The following is a 19,405-nucleotide window of genomic DNA, read 5'->3' on the forward strand; positions in this document are numbered from 1 at the left end:
CAGAAACATCTTAACATCAGAAATATGTAGTGCTATCTATATTCTTATTACTAAAATTTCTTGATTCTTAATAAAGTTGATACTTACTTTAAGAAAACTTCTGTAGTCCAGCTAATTAGGCTTCTTGGACTGTACAGTGCAGCACTCCAATAGTTGGATCCACAAGAAAGATTTCAGACATAGGTCCTCACGAAATAGTTACTAGTAATAGTTTTGAATACAGATGAATAGCACTGTATCTGTATAACTTAAAGCAATGAAACGTGAGCTATGGAAACAGAGATGATAAAACTAACATTGAAACTAACTTGTTAACTTGAAAAAGCTGATAAACATCTACTGTGCTAGAAAATAAAATAGTTGCATTGATTTTTTTTCTATAAGTCACAATCAGTTGTCATGTATTATAAAGAAAAAAAATAATTTACACATTACATATGTGTAAGTACATTATTAATAACTAAAATGCAAGGAGCTACAGGCAACATTAACTTTAATGCAAAACTTTATAAACCATATTCGAATCATATTATCCGAAACCAGAAAGATATTAACCCATATTAAAAAAATTAAAATCATAGAACCATAGAATGATTTGGGTTTGAAGGGATGTTAAAGATCATCTACTTCCAACCCTCCTGCCATGGACAGGAACAACTTCCATTAGATCAGGTTACTCAAAACCCCATCCAACCTGGCCTTGAACACTTCCAGGGAGGGGGCATCCATAACTTCTCTGGGAAACCTGTTCCAGTGTCTCGTCACCCTCACAGTAAAGAATTTCTTCCTTATATCTAACCTAAATCTACCCTCTTTCAGTTTAAAATCATTACCCCCCATCTTATCCCTAGACTCCCTGATAAAAGAGGCCATCCCCACCTTTCCTATAGGTCCCCTTTCAGTACTGGAAGGCCTCTATAAGGTCTCCCCAGAGCCTTCTCTTCTCCAAGCTGAACAACCCCAGCTCTCTCAGCCTGTCCTTGTAAGGGAGGTGCTCCAGCCCCCTGATCATCTTCATGGCCCTCACATCTGGACCACCTCCAACAAGTTGTTCATGTCCTTCTTATGTTGGGGGACTCAGAGCTGCACACAGTACTCCAGGTGGGATCTCACAAGAGTAGAGTAGAGAGGGAGAATCACCTCCCTTGACCTTCTGGTAATGTTTCTCTTGATGCAGCCCAGGATGCAGTTGGCTTTCTGGGCTGCAAGCAGACATTGATGGCTCATAGTCAGTTTTCCATCCACCAATACTCCCAAGACCTTCACTGCAGGACTGCTCTCGATCTACTTTTGTCCAGCCTGTATGTGTGCTCAGGATTGCCCTGGCCCATGTGCAGGACCTTGCATTTTGCCTTGTTGAACTCCATGAGGTTTGCATGGACCCACTTCTCAAACCTGTCCACATCCCTCTGGATGACATCCCTTCCCTACAGCGCGTTGTCTTCACCACACAGATTGGTGTCATCAGCAAAGTTGCTGCAGGTGCACTCAACCCTACTGTCCATTTCTCCAACCAAGATGTTAAACGTTATTGGTCCCAACACTGACCCCTGAGAAACACCACTCATCCCTTCTCTCCACTTATGCATCAATCTGTTGATTGCAACTCTTTGAGTGCTACCATCCAGCCAATGCCTTATCCACCAAGTGGTCTGTCACATCCTGCTCAAAGGAGACAAGTGACTTAGATTCGTAAATCCCCAATGGAATGAACACCAGTGAGGCAAGTCTCAAAGTCCACTGAGAGACATTTATTTATTTCCCACAAGGTACTAACTGGATACAGAATAATTGACAAAGTATATGACAAATTATATTAGGCTATATAGTATGCCTTGCATCACTTAATGATAAGAAGGGAAAGGAGAAAAAGGAAAGAAGAGAGATAGAGAGAAAATAGAGAAATAGAGTTCACTGGTCCAGGGTCTTGCATTGGTCCTGTCTGAGTTCCTCAGGGATGTATCCATCTCGCTTTCTTACTTACTTCTTTCTATCTGTTGCTTGCTCTCTCACTCCTCACCACCCCTCAATTTAAACACTTTCCTTGTGTCTGTTTTTAGGTCAACTGGCATACCTACATATCACATGTATGGGGAAAGGTAGGGTGCTTCATGGGATGATGTGATTAGTATGGTCTCGTTAATCTTAATTAGCATACGCAGGGATGTCAACTTTAATATGCATTTTGTGGATAATGAAGCAAAGGTCATACACCAGACAGATGGCCCTTGAAACTTTACAAGATGCACCAGAGCAGAGCTGTCCTGCCTTCACAAGACTTCCTCTTGCAGCTGCATCCTGTGCTAAACAGGCAACCTTATCAGTTCCTGACTCCATATTTTTCACCCCATGACTACAGTTTTGTTGCTTGTGACTGTTTGAGGCATTCCTCAGCTCAGAGGTCCTCCACGACCCCCTATCCCTTATCTCTTTTTCAGGCTGTTTTTCTCAGTCCCTGTTTTTCTCAGGCTGTTTTTCTCAGCCACTGTTTTGGGGAGTTACAACTTGGTTCTCACATGGTCCACCTATCAACTCCATGTCTCTCCAATTTAGTGACAAAGCTGACATGTAGAACAGTGTCAAATGTTTTGCACAAATCCAAGTAGATGACATCAGTTGTTCTTCCCTTACCCAGTAATGGTGTAAACTTGTCATAAAAGGCCACAAAATTTGTCAGGCATGATTTGCCCTTAGTGAAGCCATGATGGCTGTCACAAATCACCTCCTTATTTTCCATGTGCCCTAGCATAGTTTCCTGAAGAATCTACTCCATGATTTTCTGAGGCACAGAGGTGAGACTGACTGGCTTACAGTTCCCCAGAGTCTTCCCTTTTTCCCTTTTTAATCAGACTGCCATGACTTCTCAAATATGATGGATAGTGTCTTAGCCACTTTGTGTGACATTTCCCTCAGGATCCACAGACACATCTGATCAGGTCCCATGTACTTCTGTACCTTCAGGTTCCTTAGACGGTTTCAAACTTGATCTTCTTCAGTTCTTCATTCTCCCAATTCCCTCCTTTGCCTTCTGCTTCTTGGGTAGTGTGGCTGGAGCATGTGCCAGTGAAGACTGGGGCAAAAAAGTCGTTGAGTACATCAGCCTTCTCCATATCTCAGGTAACCAGGTCTCCCTTTCTTTCCAGAGAAGGTCTACATATTCCCTGGTCTTCCTTTTGTCACCAATGTATCTATAGAAGCTGTTCTTGTTGCCCTTGATGTCCCTGGCCATATTTAATTCTATCAGGCCTTTGGCATTCCTAGACCAATCCTTGACGGCTTGAAGAATTTCTCTGTATTCCTCCCAGGCTATCTGTTGTTGCTTCCACCTTCTGTAGGCTTCTTTTTTGTGTTTGACCTTGCCCAGCAACTCCTTGTTCATCCATGCAGGCTTCCTGGAATTTTTACGTGACTTCCTCTTTGTCGAGGTTCATCACTCCTGAGCTTGGAGGAGGTGATTCTTGAATATCAACCAACTTTCTTGGTAACGTCTTCCCTCCAGGGCTTTATCCCATGTTACTCTGCTAAGCAGATCCCTTAAGAGGCCAAAGTCTTCTCTCCTGAAGTACAGGATAGTGAGCCTGCTGTGCTGCCTCTTTGCTGCCTTAAGGATCTTGAACTCCACCATTTCATGGTCATTGCAGCCAAGGATGCCCTTGACCTTCACACTGCCAAACAGCCCCTCCTTGTTGGTGAGAACAAGGTCCAGTATAGCATCTCTCCTCATTGGCCCCTCTATCACTTGGAGAAGGAATTTATCATCAATGCATTCCAGGAACCTCTTGAATTATTTATGCCTTGCTGTGTTGTCCCTCCAACAGGTATCTGGGTAGTTGAAGTCCCCCATGAGGACCAGGGCTTGTGAATGTGAGGCTGCTCCTATCTGTCTATAGAGGACCTCCTCTGCTTGGTCTTACTGGTTGGGTGGCCTGTAGCAGATCTCCACTGTAACATCTCCTGTCCCTACCCTCCCTTTAATTCTGATCCATAAGCTCTTGGTCAGATCCTCATCCATCTCCAGTCAAAGCTCTATGTACTTCAGCTGGTCATTGACATAAAGCGCAACACTACCAACTCATCTCCCCTGTCTGTCCTTCTTAATGAGCCTGTATCCTTCCATTTCAGCACTCCAGTCATAGAAGCCATCCCACCACATGACTGTGATGAAAATAAGATCATAGTGCTGCAGGCTTGTGCATGTCTCTAGCTTCTCTTGTTTATTACCCATGCTACATGTGTTTGCATAGAGGCATGCTGAAGAAATAATCTGCACCTGAAGTTACTTCTCCTAAAAAGCTATTCCACAGACTGTATCTGAAAGTCCTTCATTCTCTGATATATATCCCCAGACATCTTAAAAGAGTGGTTCAATACATTTCTAAAACAATTCTCTGAATGCATCTACAGTTTCTGTGAAAAGAACAGAAATTTCAATTGTTTTGTCCTTGAAGAAAGAGATATATTGTCATACCACACCTAAGTATATCAAAGGATCTATACTGAAATCCTCTATCCATTTTAATCTGTGATAATTTTCCTTACTGAATCCAGAATGACCAGGTGTCAGTCCACCTATCTTAATTAAGAGAAGGAAAACAAAATATGCTATTATACATAGTTAATGTTGCTAAAATGGTTGTTGTCTTCTGCTGTAGACATAGAGAAATCAGTGACATCGTGCATTAGCTGAGATTTCATGATTAAAAACTAACTTTTCTCAGTGAATATTAGTGTATGTAGCTACTTGAGTAAAACAGACTGATAAAATTTTCAAGATTTGTTATAGAACAAAAAAAATGAGAAGGAAATTTTTTCAGAGTAAAAAATGACAGATTTAGGCTGTTGTTAAGACAATTTTCAGAATTTCAGAAAGTAAAGGAATTAAAAGAGTGGACTGTAAGTTCTAGTTATGTCTCTAATAAAATTTTTTTCTTGAGTGTTTAGTAAGGTTATTAAAGACTTTAGTGTACTTCTTCAAACAAAGGGCATATCTAAAATCCTCATATGTCATCCTCTGGAAGAATAACATATACATGCTGAATTATAATCTTGTTAAAGGTTGTTGCCAGTCTTCCTTGTTGAAGTTGCTTCAGTCTCAATAAATTTTAAATATGCATTAGAACAGGGTCTGTTGTCTTCTGAGCACTCTGATTAAATTGGTTTAAGTGGACCAAAAATACTTATTTTAAATGAGTAAACTGTTTGTTGAATACATTTTTTTTTGAGCTCTATTTTAAATTCCAGTCCTGCCATGCAATGACTCTAAAACCTGACTGATATGTGTTTTTTTTATATTACTGTATATACAAAGAACAATATGACACATACACTTAAATAGAGATAGTGTGTATAAAGTGTAATCCTAAGGATGATAACAATATTAATATCAGCATACCACCATTTTGAGGTCACAGGTTGATCTTGTAACATCAACAAAGTATATTTCTGTCAATGTGCTAAAACTATATTTTTACAAAGAAACTTTTCTTGCAGTTTGCTGCTGGTCACAGCCTAAAGCAGAGACTTTTTAAAGATACAATAGGTAAAGAATTTATCATCAGAATAATTCTTAATTCACACAATTTATTTATTTATTTATTTTAATTTAGTTTTCCTCTCAGGCTGCATTTTGACTGTGTTTTGACTGCATCTGAAGACCACTCACACCCAGACTAGCCCAGAAACCTGGGATCTGATGTAGTATATAAGCATATTTGAATCAAGAGAAGGATTTTGTTTATACCATTTCTTAGTATAGGTCCAAGCATAGCTGTATGTGTTACGTGAATGAGATAGACATAGTCATTGCAATGTGTATCCAGGTCAGGATAATGTAATATGGCAATATGACATTATGCCTTGTAACAATAAGTGATGTCAGGTCAAGAAGTTGGCTCTGTACACCTTCCTGATAGGGTTTAGAGTCACAGCCCAAAAAAATCATGATAAGGTGTATAATGTGCCTGAGTTTAGCTTATTCCATTCATGTCATGGGTGTGCCACATCTCAAAATATGTGCTTTATGGCTCTTAAGGTCCAAGGTGGGTCATGCAGCCAGCTGATCATTAGACTGCTTACATTCTTGTGTTCCCATCAGCTGTACCACACTGTCATAGAAGCAGGTGACAGTCAGTTTGAACTTTTAGGCATGAATGTTTCAGAATTTTATAAAGCTTGAGATTTTTTTTCTCCCATTCAAACCTGTAAACCTGTCAGTCTGATAAAAATGTTTAATCTTTTGTCTTCCAGACTTCTTGGTAATCAGTATAACAACATGCTTCATAGCCTGTTTAGAACTCACTTTTTCTTCCTGCCTTTGCATGGTTATATAGACTAACAAAGTTATTTCACTAGCCTGTCCTTTAGTTTATAACAGTGATATAAAAGAAGTGTGGTGACTCAGTGATAGAATCCTGAGCATTTTATAGAATTTGAAGTTATTAAGAATTCTTGGAGATGTCAGGAAGTATATCAGCCCCTGCAAGCAGCTGAAAATGTCAAGTTTACAACCTTAATTTGTATTGATGCTCAGCTGAGGAGTAAAGCTTTAAGCTCTTCATTATGATGTTGTTTGGAAGAAGATACTTTTCTCCTGAGACTAGTAGAAAAATACTTTGAAGAACATATTTCATTTGCTCAGATAAATGCCAGCTGTCTTTTTGCATATAGCTATAGTACTTAGTAACCTTAAATCAGTGCAGATTTTACAAACACGCAATTAACTTAGAAATGTCATTGCACTACCAATACTGATATAAAACTTTGTTACTGCTTGGAGATTTTATAAAACCTGTGCTGAAAGAAATTAATAGAATTAGGCTTTTTTAGTACTCTCTAAATTAGACATGCATCCAGGGAAATCATTATGTACAGTGTAATACTTGGAAAGAAAACAATACATAAGTCATTTAAGGAAAACTTTGAGCTTCCTATTTTACTCTAAGTTTTTTCCTTTCATCTATTTCATGTATATTAAGTTTTCTTTTTATATTTATTCCTATGCATTATAATTCAAACATTATTCAAGTGTGTGATTTTGAAGGACAGACAGTAAATATATTTCAAGTTTTATGTGAATATTTTCATATGTTAAAGATATTTGATTGTGTGGAGAACTGCTAGAGAGTTTCACCATAATATTGTATGAATGAATATGTTTGTAGTGCCGTATAGTGATGGTTAGTTTTGTGGATGGGCAAATGCCAGTCACTTAACTTCCAGCACAATGTATTATCAATCATTTTCAGATAAGGAAGCTTTCCTATATCGTTATCTGACCTTTTTAGAGTATACTGTTCAGGTAAGCCTACAGCAGGCATAGAGTGAAAAGAGGCATGCTAAATTCCTGATAATTATCACAACAATTTCAAAGTAATTTTTAACAGTGGAGAATATCTTTGTCTGAGTTTTGTATAGCAGTTGGTGTGACAGACAGAACTCCCTTTCCATCTAGAAAATACATTGTAAGATACAGAAGTGGATACTCAAGGAAAATTAGGTCCTCCCTTCTAACATTATTTTACAAAATTCTTAGCTGTCATAAGCTTGAAATTTTGATGTTTGCTTTTTCCTTTGAAGAGTATGAGAAAAGGCAGTGCTTATGTGGGTATATATGCACTAGAAGACATGTACACCTAAAATATGTGATAAGGCTACAGCATCTTGAAAAATACTGTGGCCACTGTCAATTAACTATTTTTCTGTAATATCAATTAGATAACAAATTGTTAGGATTGGGCTAAAAAAAGTATATGCTAATCTAGTTGAATCAGTTCTATTGCCTAATGAAGATTCTTTATTCACATGAATACTTTGAGATACTACAATTATCTAATTTTAATCCACCTAATATGTGCTAAATTGATTTTCTATGATGTCAATTCTTAATTAGGATGCCATGTATTGCTAATTTAAATGGTTGAAAGAAGTCCAAATATATTGTGTCAACCACATTTGTAATCTAAAAATCATATTGTTTGTATTACATGTCTAATTTTCCGTAAAAAAACTTGTTAACTGGTGTTAATTATATTTTCATCTTTTAACCCTTGAGAGATAGACTCCTGTGTTGGCTGTTTCATTACTTTGCTTAGGATCAGTGTTGGCTTTACAATCCTCTAATTTCACAGGTCAATTCACTTGCACTTTTAAAATATTGGTAGCACAATAATTATTTTCTAGACAACTACCATGTCTTCCTTGCCAGGACTTAAGTCATTTTAGGTAAAGATGTTCAAGGATATTCTGTTGTAAAGGAAGATAAAGCATATCACTTTCCCATTTTGAGGGGACAAATTATATGCACATGCATTTATATGATTCCTTGGGTCCTTTTTTCTCCAGTTTTTGAGACAGTTATTATATGCGACCTTGTCCAGTCAGGTGGGACCTCCCTTGTCCCATAAGTTCTTGAATATAATTGCTAATAGTTCATAGACTGCTTCAGTTTAAATACTTTAAGGTGAATTTAATTAGACCCTGTTTGCTTGAATATGCCTACATTTTCTAAATAGTCCTTAACCTCTTCTCTTCTTATCCTGCCCTTTACTTAATTATATTTAATCTTTTGTTATTTTGCTAAGATTTTTTTTTTTTTTTCTGGAAAAGTGAAGAAGCTGTTCTTCATCCTCCTTTTCTGCTATTTTTCTTTCTCTTACATTTAATGACTTCCTAGAAGCTCTTTTATTGTCTTTTGCCTCATTCCATGGTTCACTTTTTCACAAGGTTCATCCTTATGTTACTCTGACCTCTTCTGAGGCAGCTGCACTTGTTTTTTACTGTACTTCCCATTTTTCCACCTCAACACGCTAATTTGCATTCCACAGGATATCTTTGGGCTGACTTTTGTCCAGGGCACTGCACAGCCTTTTGTAAAGACAGGTTCTACTCTTTCTGTTAGTAAAGAAACATGAACTCTGCAATTTGAATAATATAATAGTCCTTATCACAAAACATTAGAATAAAAATCCACAGTGAGACTGAAAGCCCATAGCATGTTGATACTAGACAATAATGAATGTTTAAGGAAAAATTGGTGAAGTATGCAGTCATAAATCAAGAGACACATAATCCCATAGTACTTTCCCTGTTTCTGGTGATGCATGGCTCAAGTACGTCCTCTTTGTCTCTCACTAAGATTTTCTTCCATGTATTTATCCAGTCACTTTTTGAATATATATGTTTCACCTCACAATAGATTTCCAGTCTATTTAATTGGTCCTCAGCTCCTCAGAAACAGTAACATTGATCTTTTGTTTTCCCTCCCTAGTTCTAATGTATCCTTTATTATATGGAGGAGCAGAACTACATTATTCAACAGGCAAATGAAATAGGTTTTTGTGTGATGTCAGAATACTATTTTCTGATTTGTTTACTGTTCCTTTCCTAGCAATTCCTAACATATTTGATAGTTTACAGTTTCTAGAATTATCTTTATTATGTCAGAGTTCTTGTTCCTGAGAAGTAACTGTCAGTTCAGAACCTATCATTGTGTTTGCAAGCTCATAATATTTTTTTTCCAGATTTATTTTTCTACAATTATTGATAATGAATTTCACATGTTATTTCACCAATCAGTTAATTGGTATCATAAACATTTCTGCAACAAGTAACAGAAAGCTTCTTCTTCATCCCTGTTCAGATTTGATCTGCATCTACCTCTGGACATGTAAAATCGATTGTAAAACACCCATTTTATTTTTCTGCATTCCGTAATGAATTTATTTAAGTACACAATAAATACTAAACTTAAAGAACATATTTTTCAGAAAGATTTTATTTTTTTTGTTCTTCTTGAATTCTTTTATTTCTTTCAAGGATATTTGTATTATATTATAAGCTATGATATGATAAAATATGGAATGTTATTATTACCAACAAGCCATCCATATGTTATGATAATGAACTGTTAGCTTAAATGGTCTTCCTATAAAAAATTTTCATGTTGTTTTTTTATCTATCTGATGTTTGGCTTTTAATATTGATACAGAATGCAATAAGGTAGAAAAAACCCGAAAAATTAATCTACTGAATAATAATCTGTGGCCTCTTTGATAACAGCAAGGAAAAAATACCTCAGAGAAATTGTGATAATCTCTCAGAATGCTACTGGGAACTATATGATCTGTGAAGGAGGCTTTCTCTTTTTGTAGCTGGAGACTGATAATAAATTGTATTGTAAAATTTCTTTACAGAAATTTACTGGAATAATGATAAAATTGTGATCATCTCTAAAATTGTCATGTAAGGCTACCCTGGTTTTAGTCACACTCATTTCAGCTTTAATAGACACTTTCACACTCCAATTATGGGCTATCTGAAATATTTTTTTCTATTAGTTTTGATTTATCATTTTCACTTTCCATAGTTGTTTCTATGTTCTTTTGCAGGAATCATATATATGTTAGAATTATTTTACTGATTACTTCTTCAGTCCTGAGCATATTTCTCTATCTGTTCTCTTTGTAAGAGTGCTTCTCTTTGTATAAGGGTTTCTGCATTTGTGTTTTTAAATCAGATTTCACTGTGTCAGGTATGACTGTTAACACCCAGAGGAATGAGGAATAAGAGGAAATAAACTAAATGATCAATTTTCTTGTATTTAAAACATGTATTTTTGCAGCCTTTCATATAACAGTTTAGATGTCAAACTGGAAAAGTCCTATCTGACACAGAAATATACTCCCAAACTATCTCTCTTTTTTTTTTTGTTTGTTTGTTTGGGTTTTTTTGTTTGTTTGTTTTTTTAATAACTTTTTTTTTTTTTGATATGTGTACCTGTGTCAGTTCTAAGCTTCCTTAACCTATCTTGACTATGTCTATAATAATAATAATTATGAACTGTTGTCAAATTTGTGATTTTAGGGTTTAGAGATATTGACTTCAACTTTCGGATAGACGTTGAACTATTGAAGTTTATTTATGTATCTCTTATTTCAAACAGTGGATTGTTGTGTAACCCACATATGTTTGAAACATTTATTTAATTTAAATTGTATTTATACATCTGAATAATTAAAGAGTGAGGATATTATTAATGTGCTATTGATAAAGTTGTATCTGACTACCGATTTAGTGATTTGATGATGATTTACTAATTATCTAAGGTAGAATACTGAATAGTGTGAATGAAAACATAGTGGCATTAAAAAATTAATTTTAACTGTGTATTTGTAATCTAGTGTCCTGGTTTGAGCCCAAAGGGCAACTGAGCACTACACAGATATTCACTCATCTCTTCCCCCTCAGGAATAGAAAGAAGATAAAACACAGCTGTGTATCAAGATAAGGACAGGGAAGTGTGGCTCACCCATTACGGTCACAGGCAAAAGACAGACTCAGAGGGAAAAAAAAAGAACATCACTAACTTAAACGCTAACAAAACTAACACTTAACAGGCAAGGTGGAACAGTGAGAAGCACCACCACATCTGAAAAAACATCTCCCTCACCCCTTCCTTCTTCCCAGGCTCAGCTCTGCTCCTGATGCCTTTACTTCCTCCCGCAGCAGTGTAGGGGGCAGGGGATGGGGGTTACAGTCAGCTCGCTGCTCCTTCCTTCTTTGGAGGTGGAGTGAACACCATATGTTCCTCCCCTGCTCCCTGTGGTTCCTCTTTCATGGGAGACAGTCCTCCATGAACTTTCTCCACAGCGAGTCCTCCCCATGGGATGCAACCATTCCCATGTTGATCCAGTGTGGGTCACACCCATGTGTTGCAGTCCTCCCAGTGCTGAACTACAACAGTGGGGACTTTTTCTCCCCTCAGTGTCTCAGCTTCCTTTAAGCACAGATGCCTGCTCTGGTGTTGGGTCCTCCACAGGTTTCAGGTCATCCTCGACTCCACTGTGGACTTCCATGGGTGGCAGAAGGGGCAGCCCTGTCGAATCCCCACGGGATACAGGGGTCTTTGCTCCTGGGCACCTCCTCCACTTTCTTCTCCTTCCTTCCACTGACCTGGGTGTTCGTATATGTGTCCTTCTCGTAAGTCCTTCTTACAAGTCCCAACCCCCTCTCAGGTTCCCCTTCTTAAATATGTTCTCAGAGATGCGCAGCCACTGTCTCTAATTGGCTCGGCCCTGGCCAGAGGCACGTCCAACTTGGATCCGGGGGAACTTTTGCAAAAATTCTCACAGGGGGCCACCACTGTAGTCCCCTCCTCCACTACCAAAAACCCCACCACCGAAACACAGCACATCTAGTAACAAGGGAAAAAAAAGTAAATTACTACCATGACTAATAAATTCAAGACTGCCGATTGTTATACTCTATGAATTATTTTATTATATATTTCAGATTTCTGGGTCAAAGTAATGAAAAGACTTTTCATCAAGAAGACTTGTTTTGCAATGTGACATCTTTCAAATAATAGTCATAATATTTATTTAGAAGTTTAATATAAGTTTAGAATTGCCATATTTATTCATTTGAAAGAAAACACAGCAACAGAAATGTCTTTGATTAAATTCAGAGGGATATGATCTTCTCGTCAGAAATCTAATCTTATCATTCTTCCAACATTAAAGACAGAATATTCCAACATTAAAGACAGAGTATTCCAACATTAAAGACAGAAAACTGAGTAAGTGCTTCTAGTTTACAAACAAGATGAAAAGTCTCTTTCCCCAGGCTACTGAAAGAGAGTACATGAAAGCCAGAAACAAATGAATAAAATCAATGTTCATATTTTGGTAACCAGAGGAAGCTGATGTTTAAATTTGAGATTGAGAGCTTATTTGCAAACTTCATGAAGTTCACACAGCTCAAAGGACTCAGATCAAAAGAAGTCCAACATTGAATAAGTACACAGAATAATCCTAAAGGAATACGGTTTGTATTGCCACACTTTAAATAGGTTAGCATAGCCTTTATTTTCATGTTTGTCATTTTAAGAACCTTTTCTGTCCCATAGGATTTCTCTAGGAGCTCAACATAGCTCCAACTGTCTTGGGCAGAAGAATGTTCTCTTTTTAGCAAACATATATAGACTCTTGGCAATTTATGAAGCAGAATAATTGTTGCATGTGTTGAAGTTATAGGCATAATGCAACTCAACTGAATTTAAACATTTTAAAAATTTGTTCTCTTATCAAATCAGTGGAAGTCAGACGGATACCAGAAGAGACAATGAAATAAAAAGCTGTGTTAAATCCCAGAGGACAGAAAAATATTGTGAATCATTACATGCCTGTACTATTCTAGATCTAGTTGTAAACAAATAGTATTCTTTACATATAAATACAACCCCCTTCTCTATCTTCACTAAGTTTTGGTCTGTCATTAATATATGTGATGGAAATCTGGCTCTTTACTAAAGAGAAATGTACTGTCAGTCGTGCATCTGACTTAATCTGCTTTGTTCTGTCACTCCTTCATGATTTCCTGAATACTAAGAAAGTGAATATTTAATAGTGTGTTTTGCTGCTGGCAGAATTTTTACATGGATTTATATTTTACAATACTTTAATAAAAAATGTTAGAAATTGGACATTATAACTGAGACTACTACTACAAGTTTTATCTTTTCATGGGGAAAGCAAGTTCTGCCATCTTAACCACTATAGACCTTCAATCAGTCTGTGTATGAGAAATTCAGTCAGTTAAGACACAACTTTTTGGGGTTTTGTTATTTTTCAAATATTTTGGAAGGAAATATAATGCCTACATTAATTAATTGTAATACAAGAGCAAAGATAGATGTTGAACTTAACAAGTACATAGAAAATTGTTGAAGTATCTAAGTTGTGTGTTCTTTTTGATTTTGTGGTGTGAAAACAACAGATCTTTGTCTCACTCTAAAATTAATTGATAGAATATTAATTGATCTAAAATTGTGGTATTGGTAGTAACACTGGTAATATAACATGAATAAGAATTATATGATATGCATGTTATAGTAAATCTTCAGGAAATTTATGCGAAGCTTGGAGTTAGAAGTGAATGCTATCCATTGAAATTAAATGGGTGCTGTCAACCTGCATAATTTGCTTTTGACTAAAATATATTTTCTCTTAAGGATAAATAGTCTTTACTTCAAGGTTTGTGAAGATGTAGGTTTCTAGAGCTGTATGGAATTTTTCAAGCTTTTTATTGTCAAAATGCAAATAAGACATCCTTGGAAGTGTTATAAATTTTTGACATTTATTAAATTGTTTTATGTTGAACAAAGAAGCACACACCTTGAAAGTTTAAATAGAAATAAAGTTAATACATATCATTTTGACTTTTATAAGAGTTGTTTGGGTTTTCAATATAAAATAATTTGATTTAAAATTTCCTTCTAATGTATTTTAAGAGCATCTAAAATTCCTCATTAAAATATGTTTTTATGAGACAGATTTTTCCAAAGAATAAAAGTATTTTAAAAAATGTTTGACCTGAAATTAATTTTTTTACTTTTAAATGTTTGTTTGTGCTTTCAAATCAGATATCTAAAAATCAGAATTATATCTCCACCTCAAGTAAAACTCAGCGTTCTTGGATGAAGGGTGATACATTAAGAATCATGAAGTAATTGCTTAGTCTAAAAATCTTATCCTGCATTCTTGCCTTCCTTAATAAGAGCTCAGTTCTAACTGTAGACATGCTATACTTGTTTCCTGAAAAAAAAAAAAAAAAAAAAAAAAAAAAATAAATTTCAACATTCCAGGAAGCTTAATTCATGGTAATTTCTGTTAAAAGTTTTGGTTCACTGATTTATAACCATCTCCTAGGGCTTGGTGTATCTCCTGAGAGTTAGAAAACATCCTGATGTGTCTTCTACTTCAGTAAATTAATTACTTAAAGATATTTTAATACTTTCTTTGCAGACCATTAAAAGAAACACTTGTTGCTTTCTTTTAAGGGATAAATCTTCAGCAATGCCTTTGCAAAACCTTGCAGACAGTTTGCCTTCTAACACTCCTGCTTGAGACAGTATTGCCCTGATCTTCATGAAACAACAGGCTTTTGGAAAAGAGTGTTTATGATCACTTTCACATGCTGGATGAGATATAGCTCTGCTATCAGTGGAGGAGATGAACTTTTAAAATGTGATTAAAATATGCGTTCTGCTTATTTCTTGCTCCCCACATTTTCATGTAGGATGTGGAACTGTGGATATCTGGGAACATACACGTTTCCAGTGCTCCACTGTGGCAGCAGGAATCAATGTCTCAATAGTAGCAGGCAGGTGAAACTACATTAAAGCATTTGTAAAAACATATAATTTTGAATCCTTATTTATAAATATTATTGATGATATTGCTCTACTGGTGTTTTATTATGTTTGTGTACTGGACTTTTTGGAAGATGTTTTAATTCATTTAATATTTTCTGTCTTTCTGGTAAATTATTTAAATAAAACAACTGACTCTGGAACTGTTTTGAATTTACAGATGGAATAGTTACTCCTAATTTTCTCTTCAAAGTTTGATTTTAAGTTTACCAAGAAAAAAAAATGTATGTCTTTTTATCCTGATGAATAACTTCTGCTTTTGTGAAATATGTGGCATACCTTTCTGAACATGCATGTCAACAATCATTTCACAACTGCTTTAAGGGTGTAAACATAGTGGATTGACTTCACATATCATAATAATGACATCCTACATCTTAAAATTTCTGTTGGAGTTAGTGTGTATTAAGATATATAATTCTGCCAGGATTTAACATTAGTAGATTTAACAATACTTGACAGCAGATATTTTAATGTTGTTAAATTATATTAATATTTAATGCTATTTAGTGAGTTCAATTTTCTTGTTATCTTGAATATTTCAAATTTCATACTTTGGATTGAACTGGGAAACATTTAAATAGCAAGAATTTTGTCACTAATTTAATTTGAATGAGATTTGCATCATTTCACTACAGATGTACTAGCAGAGTTTATAGACCAAGAAATGCTTTCTTCTTGTATTTGCTGTTCAAATGGAAACTAATAAAAGAACTGCTGTAAATTTAACGGAAAAGAATTGGAGCCTTCATTTTTGATGGACAGTCATGTGTATAGTAATTTTAAGATGATTTAGCATTTCTATCACAGATAATTAATATTTCTTTTCCTAATATTATTGTTATTCATAAATTTCATAAGACTTGAGGTTTTTTATTTTTATCTTGTACATGTACATTCAATATCTACAATTTAAATAATTTAAATAATAAATGTCCTAGAAAATATCTAGGAAGTATAATCTCTTTCCAGTGTAGCTGAATGCAGCTGGGATAAATTTGGCTCTAATTTGAAGTATGAGATTAAGAAATAATTCCTCAGTTTTGTTTTTGTTATACTTTAGTGCTTAAAATTAAACTCATTGACACTATCAATAAATTATGTACTTTTAATCATATTGCTAATAGCCTTATACATGGAATTGCAGATGTGAGAGTTAAGATAGATTGTTTATTACTAGTACTTCATTGCCAGAGATAGGATTTACATATAATATGTCTCCATGGTTAGAATGGAGACTGTGGCTTTATAATTTTACCTTGAAGTATGCTGTAGTTCAGTTCAGCCATGCAGTTAACCCTGAATATTTTGTTATCGTCAGCAATGCAGGTATGGAAGCTTTTAGCTTGTGAAAAGACTTTAGGTCCTAAGTCATTTTAGAGGTTATTTTACACCATTTACCTCTAGTTCACTTTCAGCTGAAATATTAGTTTAATGCATAATGCCAAATATTTTGAAAGCACTTCTAATACTGACATATAAATTGCTTGCAAATATATTTTCCTTATTATTATGTTTGAATTTTTTGATATTCAGAAATTGAGAAAGGAGGCTGTGGAGACCCTGGAATTCCATCATATGGAAAAAGGACTGGCAGCAGTTTTCTACATGGAGACATACTTACCTTTGAATGTCAGGCAGCTTTTGAATTGGTGGGAGAGAGAACAATTACATGTCAACAAAACAACCAGTGGTCTGGCAACAAACCCAGCTGTGTTTGTAAGAATTTATATTTTTTTTTTTCTGACCCTAACCTCTTGCTTTTCTTAGCATTTGTGACTAGACAGCAGAAAAACATTTCCAAAGACCTTGAAGACTTTTTTCAGTCACATGGTTTATTTTAGTTGGCTCAGTAGTAGCTCATTTACAGGGAACATCACGTAGGACTGTTTTAGAATGTTCTTTCCCCTCATTTTATATTTAATTGAACCATTTAACACTCTTAATGTAAATGTGTGTTGAATTAGACTCTAAATGAGCAACTCCTAATAGCATAGAAGTGTTCAAAAGGACTCTGTGGCACATAAACATTGATTCTGGAAGTACAAAGCAGTCTGTGGATCCACAAAATAAAAATTGGGTTTTTTTCTCATATCTTAATAAAACATGAAAATTAATATAAGAAATATAAGGATATCCAACATGGAAAAAGTGTAGGTAAGATCATTATTTGTGAATTTTAGTTTAAAAGATATAATAAGTTTGTAGGTAACTGTGTAAATGGATTTAAATAGAGAAGGTTGGGTTTTGTTTGTTTCTGTTTTGTGTAGGTTTTTTTTTTTTTTTTACTTTCATTTTTTCTTCTTTTTCTATGGTAAAATAAAATAAATCTTTCTCGTATGCAGATATATTAGGCACTTCAGTTCTCCGTACTACATTACCTTTTCCTATAAAGTGTCTTATGGTTCAGTACTGGATTTTCAAAACAAATTTAGTTAGCTGTCCAGTTCTACTTGGACATATATGTATTTTGCAGCTGTCTTGGTACAGGATTTACCAAGCTGAGTAAGTTTGCTCTGAGAGGCTGAAATGTGTCTAAGCACGTAAGGCCTGGGCATGGAGACAGTGCAGCTGCAATTCCCCTAGAAGACTGAAGTTGCATTTCTTCATGGTGCTGTATTGCATTGGGCTGATATATTAGTTTCTGTTGACAATAGTGTGGAATATTTTACTGTGCTCCACTGTTTCATGTGCACATGTCCTATGAAAGATAATGGAACGTAAACTTACATTTATTTCTAAACATTTAGTTCAGTTTGACACATCTGAAGAGCTGAGTAATGGTTATCCTTTCTGTTAATATTCAGTGAGCCTTCATCTTTCTGAATGCGCTGTACTTTTCACTAATGCACCAGCCACAAGCTCATTAATCTGAAATCAGTTAGGAATTGTCTTGATGAAAATAGGCCCAAAGGAGTGAAAAAGGATGAGAATTATAAATATTTTTTGTTTAATTTCCCTGTGCTATCAAAGGGAAACTAGGGGCAATATAAGTTTGTATTATATACTCTTAATAGTTCTTGACTGATGTACATTTAAATTTCTACTGTTATTTGCATCAGCATGAACTCTGTGTACTACAGACAAAATTGGCCTTTGTGCTTGATATTTTGGATTGCTAAATACATTTCCATGCATATTTATTTCAGAAAAAATGTCACACTTAAATTTGGAGGTTGCATTTTCATTTCAGAAAAACATGTCAATTTTTACAAATTTTTAACACACCAGGTATTACTTTTGCTTTCTTTGGTATTCTCTACATGCTTATAATAATCTCTTGCAGTACCTGGTGCAGTCACTTAGCCTCACTTGGGGAAATGAAAACATGCAAGGCTGACATGTTGTATTGGAGAAATGTTCTGACAGTCTTAAACATTTTCAGGTTTCATTTGTAGGAGTTTTGACATACAGGCTTCAAAAGTATCCTTTTTCACAAAAATAATAATCATAGTATCATTAAAAAAAAAAAAAAAAAAGACAAACAATTATTATGTTTGTGGATAGTATTTTGAGAATCTATTTTTGTTTTCTTTAGTCTCATGTTTCTTCAACTTCACCACACCATCTGGAATTATTCTTTCTCCAAATTATCCTGAGGAGTATGGGAACAATATGAACTGTGTTTGGTTAATTATCTCAGAGCCAGGAAGCAGAATCCATCTGATTTTCAACGACTTTGATGTAGAACCTCAGTTTGACTACCTTACAGTGAAAGATGATGGGATTTCAGATTTACCACCTCTTGGCACTTTTTCTGGCAATGAGGTCCCTTCTCAGTTGGCTAGCAGTGGGCACATAGTAAGACTTGAATTTCAGTCGGATCACTCTACAACTGGAAGGGGATTTAATATCACCTACACAAGTAAGAATTTCTGCTTCTATTTTATGCTTAGTCTTAAAATCAAGCTATTTTTCTTCATAATAATTAAAAATAGAGCATGTTTTTATTTCTAATACAGAAGTAAATTGTAATGTTTGTGTAATTGCACTGTTTTCAGCTCTTTTCCTGTTATTCATTGGATTATCTGAATCTTTGTCACTTATTTATTTTCATTGTGATAGAATTGCTGAGAAATTCTCTTCATTATTTAAGTGCCTCTTTGGTTGACACTACATAAATGCCAAGCGTGTATCTAAAGCCCAGATCATTTAGATCAAAGCATCCAGTGCAAGTGATTTAAAATAATTCTCAAT

General features: G+C 35.2%; 1 protein-coding gene across 2 annotated transcripts in view; it reads left to right on the forward strand.

Annotated features, from left to right (window-relative positions):
• Positions 1 to 19,405, forward strand: part of CSMD1 (CUB and Sushi multiple domains 1) — a 1,179,538-nt gene that overhangs the window by 853,986 nt on the left and 306,147 nt on the right. For both annotated transcript variants that reach the window (XM_042802880.1, XM_042802881.1), the window contains exons 13-14: positions 16,745 to 16,927; positions 18,747 to 19,073. In XM_042802880.1, the coding sequence (XP_042658814.1) occupies positions 16,745 to 16,927; positions 18,747 to 19,073 (510 nt within the window). The remainder of the gene's footprint in view (positions 1 to 16,744; positions 16,928 to 18,746; positions 19,074 to 19,405) is intronic.

This window comes from Tyto alba, unplaced genomic scaffold (genome assembly GCF_018691265.1).
Source record: "Tyto alba isolate M040663 unplaced genomic scaffold, T.alba_DEE_v4.0 Super-Scaffold_40, whole genome shotgun sequence".
In the NCBI taxonomy this organism is placed as follows: Eukaryota; Metazoa; Chordata; class Aves; order Strigiformes; family Tytonidae; genus Tyto; species Tyto alba.